The sequence below is a fragment of the Daphnia pulex genome, chromosome 11, assembly GCF_021134715.1.
Source record: "Daphnia pulex isolate KAP4 chromosome 11, ASM2113471v1".
NCBI lineage: Eukaryota > Metazoa > Arthropoda > Branchiopoda > Diplostraca > Daphniidae > Daphnia > Daphnia pulex.
The window spans coordinates 3,372,216-3,385,995 of NC_060027.1; the positions used below are offsets into that span (position 1 = coordinate 3,372,216).

General features: G+C 40.8%; 1 protein-coding gene across 1 annotated transcript; it reads right to left on the reverse strand.

Moving 5' to 3' along the window:
- Positions 1 to 2: 2 nt before the first annotated feature.
- Positions 3 to 12,708, reverse strand: LOC124208196 (putative carboxypeptidase suro-1). The gene is made up of 23 exons (XM_046605939.1): positions 12,515 to 12,708; positions 12,271 to 12,408; positions 12,147 to 12,195; positions 11,962 to 12,078; positions 11,806 to 11,881; positions 11,633 to 11,719; positions 11,507 to 11,547; positions 11,298 to 11,408; positions 11,196 to 11,225; positions 11,045 to 11,136; positions 10,919 to 10,968; positions 10,713 to 10,831; positions 10,610 to 10,637; positions 10,481 to 10,537; positions 6,857 to 6,949; positions 4,932 to 5,024; positions 2,103 to 2,351; positions 1,509 to 2,035; positions 1,369 to 1,446; positions 1,108 to 1,303; positions 913 to 1,037; positions 758 to 850; positions 3 to 694 (listed from the first exon to the last, which is right to left on the reverse strand). Exons 1-23 carry the CDS (start codon positions 12,583 to 12,585, stop codon positions 449 to 451), a joined length of 2,766 nt encoding a protein of 921 aa, XP_046461895.1. The 5' UTR covers positions 12,586 to 12,708; the 3' UTR covers positions 3 to 448.
- Positions 12,709 to 13,780: the final 1,072 nt, after the last annotated feature.

The window sequence follows — 13,780 nt, forward strand, 5'->3', positions numbered from 1 at the left end:
TGCTAGATTAATTTTGTAATGCGTAACTTAGGTACTCAACATTGTTTAACCAGCGACGATGATTCAAACTACAGGCAAAGAGATGCAGATTCAAAAAAAGGGGGAAAAAAAGAGAGACGAACGTGAGTTTAGGTGCGAGGAGGTCTTTACGCGACAAATATCTCGGATCAAGTACACATATTGTAATATACAATATACAAGTACTCGGAGGGAAAAAAAAACACAAAAAAAGGGAGACACAGGAAGGTGTCAACCAAAAAACAACATCTTCGTCTTACCTTCGAAGACACGGCTCGTTTTTCAAACAAACACACACTTCGTCAATCAAAGGAGTAAGAAAATTTTGTGGGTACGTTTTCTTTTAATATAGTTGACTCAGCAAAATTCAAGATTGCAGAGGTTTTACGTGCGCGGCAGAGTCAACCCCCTGTATCCCTTAGTTGTTTTGTCATTCGGAACGTTTCTTTTTAGTTTCGTCGCCTAACTCTTCTTCAACGGAAAGAGCTCGTCGCTTGGGACTGCTAGTGCCGTCTTCGTTATGGGGTACGGCCGGGTAAGCTGTCGCCGAATCCGGCATGGAACTGGCAGCAGCAGCAGCAGCGGCAGCGGTTGCTGCTCGCGATTGATGGGCCCGTAGAGTAGCCAACCGCCATTCCAAGGCGTTGAACAACGTTTCCGTGTCTTTGAGACTAGCCTAAATGCCAAAAAGGGAACTCGATTATTACAGAACTTTGTATCGCTGCTTTGTAATAGCTACCATAAGAAGAAAAACGCGAATCTGATCGCCATCCACGGCTGTCATTCGAATACTTTTGCTGCTCGTTTTGTCAATCGTCATCTCTGCCCATATCTAGAACGAAATCGATGTCAAAGAATGGCAATAAAGAACAGTTATATACCATGCGGGCATACCTTGGTGTTGAGAATAACGCGGAGACAACCCTGTGTCCTCATCACCAGCCTTGACTGCAGTGCGTGATTATCGAGCTGTTTATCGTTGAGTCTTAAAGTTCCACGGCCACGCTCTATCCATGTGCCTGTAGGTTTACAAGAGTTGACCGAGGTCATGTACCGTCCTTGCAACTTCAAATGGAAGATGATGTTTACCTTGAACCTTATCAAAAGTGAAGAGCTTGCCATAAACCTGCAGGGCGTTCTGTTCGTCCTCTTCACCCGTGACAACAGTTACTTCGTCGTATTTGCGTTTTGCAGCTCGCGCTTCCTCCAACTCCCGAGCTGAATCCGATAGGGTCTTGCTTGCCGCTATTCCATTAGTTGAAGCTGTTTCGGATTCAGTTTTCTCCTAAAGAACCGAATATACACTTAATGTAACACTACCAATTCCAAACATTATCGACGGCAATTTACCTTAGGAATAACGGTAAATAGATTAGCATTAGATTCAGCACCATTGGATGTAGGTTCTGTAGAGGTGTGATTAGGGTTCTGAAAGAGAAACAAAAGTTATTTCATAATTCCAAGAAAAGTAAATAGGGCAGACGCCATACCGCTACTCTTTCGTGAAGCTTCTGTCCAAACACGAAGTTGGCACAAGCAGTGGGAGTAGGAGGGGCAGGGTTGGCAACAGAAGGAACTGAGGTCACTGTAGTTGAGAAGAGACTGCCGGAAGTAAGAGATGGGCGTGGGACGGCCGACGGAATAACTGATTCTGCAGCTGCTGCATCCGACAATGTAGCCGGAATTGTAGCCAATTCAGAAGCTTCGTCACTACCCTCGCCGGCGGCGGCTGGAGCATTTGATGATGCAGCACTGACGTTGTTTAATCGAGAGGGTATCAGGAGTGTCGGTTTGGTTTCGGTCGCATCGGTTCCCGAGTCGCGTCGGGGTCCGGGCTGCTGGGCTGTGGGTGACTCTTCGACCGAAAAATCAACCGCTCTTGAAAAAGGATTTCCCAATGTGGCTGGCTTCAAAATGCTATGGTTTTGGGAATTCCCGGACGACGTAAAAGAATTCCCCGTTCCGATGAGAGACGGACGCAGTAGCGGTTTAGAGGAACCGTTACATTCTGAGGCATCTAAAAATCCAAAATATGTTGGTCAGTGTAAACAAATGTGAATAACTGGTCAGTCTGTTTTTATTACCATGAGACTCTTTGAGGGAATGGCTTGTTGAAGACGAAGCAGACAATCCGACAGCTTGAACCGAATTGGAGGAGTTGCAAGGAGACGAAGCTGTAGCACCAAATTTACTGGGCGCTATGATGGAAGCGGACGAATTGTTTACTGTGTCACCGCTATTCTCATTGTTCACTCGACCAGGAGAGCTTCGAACGGCAAACGGGTTGTTTCCGGCTCCGGTTATAATCTTTGGACTCGAAAATACCGATCCACCTGTCATAAGAAATCAACGTTCGAGTTTCAATCAATTTGATTACACAAGTGTGGACAAAATCAAAACGACTAAAAATAGAATTGGCATAGTCTAGCCCATCAAACGCATGCAGTTAGATGCAAGACACAGTATGATAACGAGATAAAACCCTACTCAGCATATTCGGTTATAAATAATAAGAATTCGTACTTAATCGACGATACTGGGAGCAGTATTTCATTGCGGGCGGCCAGCCGTAGCTGATGCCCGCTGAATGATGATGACCAAACAGCTTGCCGATCAGGTACAAGCCCACACGCAGAAAAAATAATACGCGCGGCGAGTGGATTGCACAAAATTCAAACGGAACGCGCCGCCGACTAGGAATGAAGCGGACTGAACCGTACCCGGACAAGGTCTGTGCCGAACTGCGTGAAAACTTTCGAGTCGAGCTATTTCCAACAACAGGAGGCTCGCCAACAGATCCGGCAAAATTGCTTTCGAGTAAGGTCGCGTTCTACGACGCTCAACCGCCAAAACCGATTCCGGCCGCTTCAAGTCGTTCAAGGGCGATAAGAGGGGGTTTGATCCAGCGGCGACAAAGAAAAGTGGTATATCGAGCAGAGCTTTCCTGAAGGCCGGGGTACATTCCTCGCAGCCGAACACCTAGCAATAAAGAGATGCAACGATTGGCTCTATTCTCCTCAACCGCATATCTTTTTTTTTCATTTCATCTCTTGCATCACTATGCATTCAACGCAATTTCCCAAAAATCGATAGACCAACCTTGTCCCTTTCCGGCTAAATCAAATTTTAACTACGGTCTGCCGACAAAAAAAAAATTGATTTAAAATTCCATTTCAAATGAGATACGAAGAATAAAGACCGGATGAATGAAAGCTTCCTAAATTGCACGTAGACTACATTATTATCAGTTTCTACATCCAGTTAGAACTGGATGTAATAAAATCGTTTCACGTTCTGTTCAGTGTTCACCTGTAATTCACATTGGACTTGGCCAGTTCCAGCCGGATTGATCAATCTTACGTATCCCAGGGCAAGACTTTTGACTCCCTTATCTGAATAGCAACAAAATTGAAGGTAGCGAAATGAAACAAAGTACGATTTGAGACGGCATGTTATTAACAGTAGTTAAGACTTCTTGGTATAGAAGGTGCAGCACGGTCCCGCCCATCCCCTTGATTTCCGCCATGTACGCTGTAAAAAGGAAACAAGAAGAAAAGGAGAAGGTTGTGTTGTTGGCAAGGCTGAAGTAGGTCAGCAGCATAGACGAACCTGAAACCGGAGCTAACCGGTTATAAGCTGTTTGGACGTTTGCGAACTTTCAAGCAACTCTTTCCTTCTAGTCTCCTACCAACCTTGGCCTTCATCTCCGCCTCCCCGTTGCTTACTCAAATACCCTACAGCACGCGACCAAACGACGAGCTAGCTCAAGGTTAAGAAAGCTTGTATACAAATGACGACGATAGAAAGAGGACATGATTGGTCAATTCGCATTGCAGTGAACCACGTAATCGCAATCGAACAACAAGAGTAAATAACAAGAATTAGCTAATGCCTGACTCACGAACGTTGATGGCAATTCTAGAACCAAAAGAAGCAAGCTGAATTAATCGTGATCCACACCGAAATATGACAGATTGCACAACGAAGAATTCACAACCCTTGATGATTGTGACAACGACGCCAAAGCAACGGCTGTGGAAGTTAACCTGACGCTTTCTTCTTAACAATGTCGGTAGTATTGCAAGAAGTGATGGAACGCCCTGTATGGCGACTGCGCGTCACGGTCAGTCCCAAACGACTGGCTCAGACCAGTCGATTCCAACCAAGTCTCGCAAAAGGCAAGCCCGCTTCACTTCGCTTTAGAAGGGGAAATGGACTGAAAGCTGAGACCACCCTTTAATTCGCGCAAGGACCAAGGACGTGTGACTGTACAATGCGCAGATCTAAAAGGGCAAGATGCAATTAACAGAATAGATCAACTTGGCTGTAATGTGAAGAATATAACCGTGTAGAATCACCTCCGATGCCCTGCATTTTAATAATACACACGTAGCACTACATTAGAGATTATCTAATCTTTCAACGGTAGCAGGACGAATGAAATAAATATTTCCATAGCATTTCAGCCTTTCAGAACTGAATTTTAAAAGACAATGTTATGGAAGAGGATCTTAGTATAATTTCTGGAGCTGAAGTCTTGCCTTTACCATTCCAAAGCATTCCACGAGAGCAATAACATTAGAAGTTGCGACAAAGTTATTACTCTTTCAGGTATGTGAAAAGAAAAATGTGCACACTTTCCTCGTAAAGGAAATACTTAACTTGTGCAAAATGCAAGTGCAAATACTATCGCTAGTCCATTTTTCTAAATAAAGGAGACTACCTAACTACTTTGTTGACAAGAAGTCAGAATGTAACAGTTGTCATTCGACAGGATCCAAATTCATAATGCCTTTCTAAAAGCAAATGAATTTCTTGGAGGGAGGTTATATCTTGATGGTATGAAGAAGCTTTACAACTCTAACACAGCAAACAAATAAATTACTGAAGTGTAGGTGAGAAAATGATTTTACCTGAATTACATGTTGATGGTGAACCGTTTACTGGATCGGGGTTATGTTCTGATGGACTGGAGTTTGTCTCCACTTCAGGTCTGACATCAGTACCTACAAAATACAATGTATGGTCAATAAAAGTGAAGACTATAGTTGATAAGGAAAAAACAAACAAAACAAGTAAAACATGCTAAAATTTGCAATGCGTCGTTCTCACACAACAGCGTCGTAACGTCTTGCGAGTGCTCGTCTTTACTCATGTCTGACCAACTTTTACTTTAAGACATTCAACCAAATGAAAACTTTTTAACAGTAACGAGAAAATCTACAGCTCAAACTGCGATTGCTAGAAACTTAATCGACGTAGTGTTTGTAACACACATGAGGTTTTCAATTTTAAGTAACGTTTACCTTCAAAAGACGCCATTTTGAATGTTCTTTTTCAGAAGTTGACATGTCGTTGTATTTACGGTTTAGCTGTCTATTTTTATTTTATTAGAAAAAATAATAAGAAAAGTAAAATGTAAACCAACATTAATATTGGCAGTTTTAATAAATATTTGTTTATTTATTTTTAAATTCTGGATTATATTTATATTGTAATTTTGAAGAAAAAAAATTCATGAATGAGCAAACAGCCAAGGCTATGGCAGAGCAATAGATACCTGGTCGGTTCTCGGCCGTGTTGGCTTCCCCATCTCGATTTTAGGGTAAACGTGGTCCGATTTTCAGGGGGTTTTAGGGCGGGGCCTGTCATTGGAAACTAGAAACAGAGCCATCTAGGCTCTCAAAAGTAGCTGAGCGTAGTAGCTGACACACTCACTAGAGCGCTCATTCCAGTTTCCAAATCGGACCACGTTTACCCTGAAACCGGGATAGGGAAGCCAACACAGCCGAGAACCGACCAGGGATTCTATAGCTCTGGCTATGGGGCTCTTCGGGATCTGTTTTATTTAGCCGATTTATCTGGCAACGCAGCATGGCGCCAGTCTTTTTTGAGGGAAGAACGGGGAGAAGAGGGAGAATGGGACGAATGGGGGAGAAGAGGAAACGTGGGTCCCCTTTTTTTTCGTACGCCCTCCTCCCTCCCACTCGTCCCATTCTCCCTCTTCTCCCCGTTCTTCCCTCAAAAAAGACTGGCGCCATGCTGCGTTGCCAGATAAATCGGCTAAATAAAACAGATCCCGAAGAGCCCCATTTACATACGACGAATGACGAATGGAAAACTAGCTCCACGTCGCGCAAATGATTTTCTTTTTTAACGTAGTACACAAATAAGTTATTTCCACACGTATACTCTAGCCCGATGGACTCGATACACTGCAAAGTGCAAATGTTTAAAATCTTGTAGACTGATCGATAGATCTGCTCAGTAAAATAAGGGCAATGGCTCTGCAATCTTCTGAAAATATTTTGTCCCGCCAACATATGATGAGTAAAATATTTTTTACACAGTCGTGTGAAAGATTGTTTTCCAATATGCATAATATATATTTCTTAATTATTATTTAGTCGCTAGTATTAAATATTACGCTGCTTTTGTTAAATATTGAGAGCAATCGAGTTACATAAATATAACGTGATTCTCGGCCACACACGGAGATAACACGCATGAGAGTTTCTTTTTTCCCAAATGAGCTGTCAGTCAAGGTAATTAACTGTCCATCATCGTCATGAAGCAGGTCAAAGTCACTAGACGAAATAAATTTAATAAATCAGACTTCATGATGAAATGTTTTTATTGAACGTGCACTGTAAGATGCTGACTGTCAAATGCATATTATGTCTAAGGCAATTTAGCAGCGATCTCCTTAGCCATGGCTTTGAGTCCGTTGAAGGTCTCGGTGGCTGTGGGCAAAATCAACCTGGGGGGCAGCTCAAAACCTAAAAATGAAGGTTTTAATTATGAATTCATAACTGACTGGAAAAGAATTAAAATTAACCATAAAGGCCAGTATCGCGCAACTCCAGAGCGTACGAGTACAGCACTCCTTCAGCATCGTAGGTCCAATCAATTGAACCACCGGAAGCCAGATCTATGGCGATAAACACAATTGATAGAGCATGATAGAATTCTCACACCAAATGTGAATTTGTCCACTTACAAATGGTGTCAGCGATGTTTCCGTACTGGAATACGGTACCGTAGGTGGCCGTCAAAGCTGTATTCACCAAATTGAAGTCATTTTAAAATGTGTGTGTTAGCCCTTGAAACCTGATATATAATAATTTCTGTTAAATATTAATCTTACCGTTGACAGAGATGCCCATCACGCGATACTTGAAAATTTCAAAAAGAAAATGTTTTAATTTTACGTGTTGCAAGACACAATTAGGCTAGTGGTTATTATACCATTTCAGTGTAATCGGCAGGAAGTGTACTCTGAGAACCGTATGGGCTCATCCAAAGTTGAGAGTAAGTGTGGATTGAAACGGCGGCAACAACACGTCCCTTGTTGGCGATAATGAGATCTATACAAATAAACGAATAAATTTATAAACAAACATGATAAAATACAAAAAAACTTTTGAAAATTTACCGCGCATGGCAGAGGCTTCTTCGGTAGAAAAGGCATATGGGCCATGGAAACTAAGAAAAAAGAAAATAAATAAAGTTAGCTATCTACGTTGGTGAAGAATCTATGTGATTTGTCTCACGTGTCGGAGCAGCCGTTGGCAGAAGCTCCAGGTCCACCGAATCCAGCGTCGAAGTTGCGGTTGGGGTCAGTGCCATAGCAGAGTCCTCCGTTCTTGAAGTTAAAATCAATGTAAGATAAATCAAATTAATGTTCCATCCACTTATTTAAAAAAAGAAGAGCTTTTATTTACCGGGGAGCGGTTTTTACGCCACAAGCGATCCTGCAATCAGAAAAAAATAGTTTGAATCATTTTTTTTTTTTAAATCTAGCACGATCATTTTATCTGTCAAATATACCGTGGTCCAGGTGTAATCGTAACCATCGGGATTAGAAACGGGAGTGATGAGCCAGTCAGCATAGTCCAGCAGTGCAGTAATCTCGGCATCGGTACCGTATTTGGTGGTCAACTAAAAATAGGATTTCCATTATTAAATCAGTCCTTAAAAAATAGAAGAGATATTAGAGGTAAAATTACCTCGTTCATCATAAAAAGACAAGTAGCGGGAGCGGCCCATTCTGCAATGTGAAAGAAACCAAACATTTATCGATGGAAATACACAATGGTTTGATGATTTTACTGATTGATTATTGACTAGGGTTATTACCTCGGGCGTGCATGGCACATTCAAAGTACATGACTGGCTTGGTAGCGCTACTTCCAGTGCTGATGGTAGCCATGATGATACCACGGCCTATTGATAGGTTAATTTAAGATCATGATTACAAAGTTGTTTTCTTTTTATTTTATTTCGTGGCACTGGAAATACCTTCGTAAGTGGTGCCAATAACTGAGGAAGAGACCAAAGGGCTTGTAGTAGCCAGCTCGTTCACGTAAGCTTCAATCTAATGTGGAATTATTAATTATTTTTAAATTAATGTAATAATTAAGATGTTTTAAAACAAAAAAGAAAAAACGTTAGTGTACTTCGGGGTAGGTGTGGTAGTTTTCAAAATCGAATGCTCGGCCTGAATGCATAGCACGGCGAAGAATGATGGCGCGCTCTTCATCTTCGATCTGTTTGCCGATATCGGAGAATCGAATCTATACATTTCAAAAATAAAAACGTTATCCAAAATTGATTTTAGATTTAAATTTCTTTGTAAACATTACAGTGTGAGACAGGGAGACACTGTTCAAAAGGTTGACCAAGAACTGGTAGCTAAAAATGAAGTAGAACAGGTAGAAATTTAAAATTTAAGTTCATGTAGATAACAAAGTGTTGAAATCGTTACCGCGAAGGGCTGATGCGAATATCAACTGGTGCTCCCAGAGTGGATGGAGAGCTCCAGAAATCGTAAGCTTGTTCTTGCAACTTCAACAGAAAGCTCAACTGCACTTCTGTTTTGGGGACTACGCGGATCACCTTGTGTCTAAATGAGAAAATGGCGTGATTAAGGTCAAGGAAATATATTGAAAGAAAAATAAGACAACAACGAAAAAAAAACCCCTATTATATATGAAATAGTCTTTTATGTATCGTGTCGTTTTATTATATAATACCCAGTGTAGTCGACTTTGGTAGCATTGGCCAGAGTGGCCAGAATGGCGAAAACGAGAAACAAAACCTTCATGGTTGACACAGTCACTTTGTATACGAACGAAACTGGAAAAGCCCAAGCGACTCTGTTGGGACGCACAAGAATTGCGCTTCTTTTTATACGATAGCCCTACTGATTTCATAGATACTGTTTCATTGCTACATCCGAGTCCAAACGAACAAGAAACGTGACGATACATCCAGTATTGACATGCACTGAGTGACAGATTGAAGGATGGTAATCCCACAAGATAAGCATTTGCGCTTACCGTCTCGCATGTCTACAAATTGATAAAACCATCGATGTTTTTCCGTCTTCTAAACGGTAACATCAACAGCATTTGACAGCCCATAATCACTAGCATCCTGTATTGTTGACGAAATAACTTACCTTTGAGACACAGAGATGAAAATTGACACTGATATTATAACCAGTGCGTACATGTTTTATGATAACGCAACTCGGGTTCTATCGAGTTTATTTCTGTACACCACGAGCTAGGATCATTAGTCAGCATTTTCTTCTTTTTAATTCAGGTCTCAGTACATTTGATTATTTAATGCGGTTTAAAATAATAAAATGTGGCGGCTGAATGAGTTATAGGTTGACTAATGAAGAAGTGTCACGACTTTTTTGTTTGCCAAACTTATGTTCTTGTTAAATTTAATTAAGAAATTCCACAGGAATTTCCAGTTGAAAGTTTTATGTGGAAATTCCATCGAGAAAGCAATCAATAAAACAGTCTGAGGCTGTTCGCTCACTGGAAACGCTCACGATCATTTTAATAAGAACTGGTCGGTCAATTGCCCTTGTGGTTTGCACACACCCTTGTCCACTCCACTCGAGGCATTTCCTCGTATAATATTTCACACCGCTACATACAAATCTACTTTGTCTTTAATGTCTCGTTATATATAGTGAAACAAGTGCGTGGTGCATTAAGACAATTAGAGCTACACTACATATTCTACAATCGCTCGAAATGTATTACGATCAATCTCAATTGCCATTATACATATTCCCTATTTCTTCCATTTCCATCGCATCTACTGTAATTTGGCAGCGATCTCTTTAGCCATGGCTTTGAGTCCGTTGAAAGTCTCGGTGGCCGTAGGCAGAATCTGATCCGGAGGCAGCTCAAAAGCTATTTATAGACACATACACAAGAGTTTTCGTTAATAAATAATTAAGGCCACAATTGGAAAGTGACGTTCGCTATAGAAATTACCATAGACGCCAGTGTCGCGGAGCTCTAGAGCGTAAGCGTAAACGACCCCTTCGCCCATGTAAGCATAGTCAGTGGAACTACCGGATGCGATATCTACAGCCAAATACCAAATGATCAATATACTACGTGCAAAAAGAGAATTGCATGAGGTTTAAACTTACAAATGGTGTCGGCGATATTTCCGTACTGGAAGACAGTGCCATAAGTTGCCGTCAGAGCTTTGATAGACGGAAAACACATGTTAATACGTCAAATGGAAGATTATCTAAGAAATATAAGGGGGAACTTACCGTTGACAGAGATTTCCATCACGCGGAACTGCAATATTAGAAGTAAAGATTATTATTGCCACACTAGTGAAAATAAAATCAGGGAATAGCTATAAAGGTTAACCATTTCGGCGTAATCGGTGGGCAGGGCATTCTGATAACCGTAAGGACTCATCCACAACTGGGAGAAAGAGTGAATCGTAATTGCGGCAACAACACGTCCTCTGTTAGCGGCCAAAACGTCTGTTGTTACGCAAACGATATGTAAAGTTTTCAATCAATTCCGAGCGTATAAAGGCATCATCAAATAAATGTTGTGAATTAACTTACCGCGGAAGGCGGAGGCCTCTTCTGTCGAGAAGGCGGACGGCCCGTGGTACCTGTGAATTATAGGACGGACCGTGCATGTTAATTTAGGACAAACTGCACGAATCCGTTTTAATTAATCAAACTCACGTGTCAGAGCATTCCAAATCAGATGCTCCGGGTCCACCGAATCCGGCATCAAAGTTACGGTTAGGATCAGTGCCAAAGCAGGGACCCGAGTTCTATTAAATTTAGCAATTGATTCATTTGAAATTGACATTTAAAAAAATACGTATCTTACCGGAGTTCGATTTTTGCGCCACAGACGATCCTGCAATCATTTTAAAAAGCAGATTTAAAAATGAAATCTCTTAATCATAAATTTACGTGATGGATTATTTACCGTGGTCCAGGTGTACTCGTAACCATCGGGATTGGAAACGGGAGTGATGAGCCAGTCGGCGTAGTCCAGCAGTGCAGTAATCTCGGCATCGGTACCGTATTTCGTAACAATCTGAAAAAATTTTTAGGAAATTTGAAATTTTTCCGAAATTTTTTGGAAGGGTTAACAAAAAAAAAATAAGTCCTTGAATAAATAACAAGATTAATGACCTCATTCATCATGAAGAGACAAGTGGCAGGTGTAACCCATTCTGTAATATACATATTTTTTTTTTTCAAAAGGGAGGCAAAAATAAGAGTTTGAGATTGAAGTTTGTATTAATCAATCGTTTATACCTCGGGCGTGCATGGCACATTCAAAGTACATGACCGGTTTAGTAGCGCTACTTCCAGTGCTGAGTGTTGCCATAATAATACCTCGGCCTTACGGAAAAAAAAACAGAAAGAAAAGATTATGAAACAACTGTGTTATTTTAATCATTTTCTCTTGGACTGGCGTATATACGTACCTTCATAGGTGGTGCCAATAACCGAGGAAGACACCAAAGGGCTAGTTGTTGCCAGCTCATTTACAAAGGCCTCAATCTAAAATGGGCGGAAAATCTTTTTTGAATAGCTGAAGCATTTAAATAGACAGCCGATGGCGCAACACTTATTATTATTACCTCTGAATAAGTGTGATAGTTTTCAAAATCGAATGCCCGACCGGAGTGCATAGCCCTGCGAAGAATGATGGAGCGCTCTTCATCTTCAATGTGTTTGCCGATATCGGAGAATCGAATCTATACATTAAAAAAATAAAACGTTAGACCCAAATTGAATTCAAATTTTAATTTGAAGCTCAAATTACGGTGTGGGTGAGGGACGCACTGTTCAAAGTGTTTATCAGGTATTGGTACCTAAGGGTTAATCATCAAAGATAAATGTATTCTTCAGGCATATGTTTTTGACGTCATTATATAAACGATATGTACCTTTGAGGGCTGACACGAATATCAACCGGTTCTCCCAGTCTCGACGGTGAGCCCCAGAAATCGTAAGTTCCTTCTTGCAACTTCAACAGGAAGCGCAATTGTTCGTCGGTTTGCGGAACGACACGAATCACCTTGTGTCTTTAATAAGAAACGAAAAAATAAAAATGACGTCATTTAATTTAGGGAAATGAAATATAATTGAATGGAAGCATGAATGAGCTTTCATCGTTTGTGTTATATATACCCAGTGTAATCGACTTTAGCAGCATTGGCCAGAGTGGCCAGAAGGGCGAAAACGAGAAACAAAACCTTCATGATTTAACAGAATCACTTTTAACCGATTCAAAACTTACAAAAACGACGATTCTGTTGGAAACTTGGGTGAATTTCACTCGCCTTTATACCTTTCGTTATTCAACTGGTAATCTCTCCTTTTGCTTACGTTCGAGTCGAATAATAGCCACAGATAATGCCTGTAGACTATATTGACGTAAGGTACTGATGGACTAGAGTGAGGTCGAAACACATTTTTAGTCTGTTGGCAAACAAATGATATGCGATACAGAGTTGATAATTATGAGATCATGTAACGTTCTAACGATACTTGACAGCCATAATCACAAACATCCATCGCGCTTATTATTGTTCTGGAATAAAAAGCGAAAACAATAAGAGTCGATATAGCAGCAATAAACACCTCGTTTTTTATGTTCAGTTGAAGACTTTTTCACTTGAAAAGATTGTAAATGTAGTGCGCACTTGACTCCATCCAATAGAAAATTAAATTAAGCATTTCATTGGAAATGGAATTATGCGCAGCAGAGACACGCCTCGAAATTCAGGAATAGTTATTTTAGAAAAAGGTCAGCAATCAGTTCAACAAAACAACAGTGATTGCCACCTGATTAGTCTGGTAAATAGTTTGAAAAGAGCAGGGGTGAAACAATGGCTTCGCCAAAGAAACTAACCTTTGAAATACACTTGTTGAAACAACACATTCCGATAACAAAATAGATGTGGTTGGGCTTATTCAGGCTACCTACTGTTGCTAAGCATTTATTTTGTCGTGCCTATATGATCTAATTATTATTACGTAATTGGGTCCCAAACTTAAAGAATATCATAGCAAAAAAGAACGGTGATCCAAAATGTGACCTTGCAATCTCGCCCTTTTAAAGAATTTTCGACACAAATATCATGTCAACCGGTTTCCTCAGACTCCAGAAGTTGTTAACGTTGTAGACCATAGCCCCTCGCAGATAGACGCAACCATGTTCCACGATTTGCGCGGCAATTACGAATTCCTTTCGTCTTAATTTTAAAAAAAATTCCCGTTGGGTGATGGAATGAGACCAAAAGGAAATCATTAAACGAAAAGGAAATCAAATCACCTTGCACGGTACAAGTGCCGTGTTTTATTATTGATATATTATTTCGTCTGGTATATAATAGTCTAGATATTTCTTTGGAAGCATTGACCGCGCGCTCAGCGCCAAAGTGCCAGAAGGGC

Coding starts and splice junctions, on each gene's coding strand:
- LOC124208196 (XM_046605939.1), bottom strand. CDS start 12,585: ATGAAGGTTTTGTTTCTCGTTTTCGCCCTTCTGGCCACTCTGGCCAAT. Junction 10,538..10,609: donor GATGGAAATCTCTGTCAACG/GTAAGTTCCCCC, acceptor CGTCTATCAAAG/CTCTGACGGCAACTTATGGC. Junction 2,352..4,931: donor ACCATCAACATGTAATTCAG/GTAAAATCATTT, acceptor TTCTTATGACAG/GTGGATCGGTATTTTCGAGT.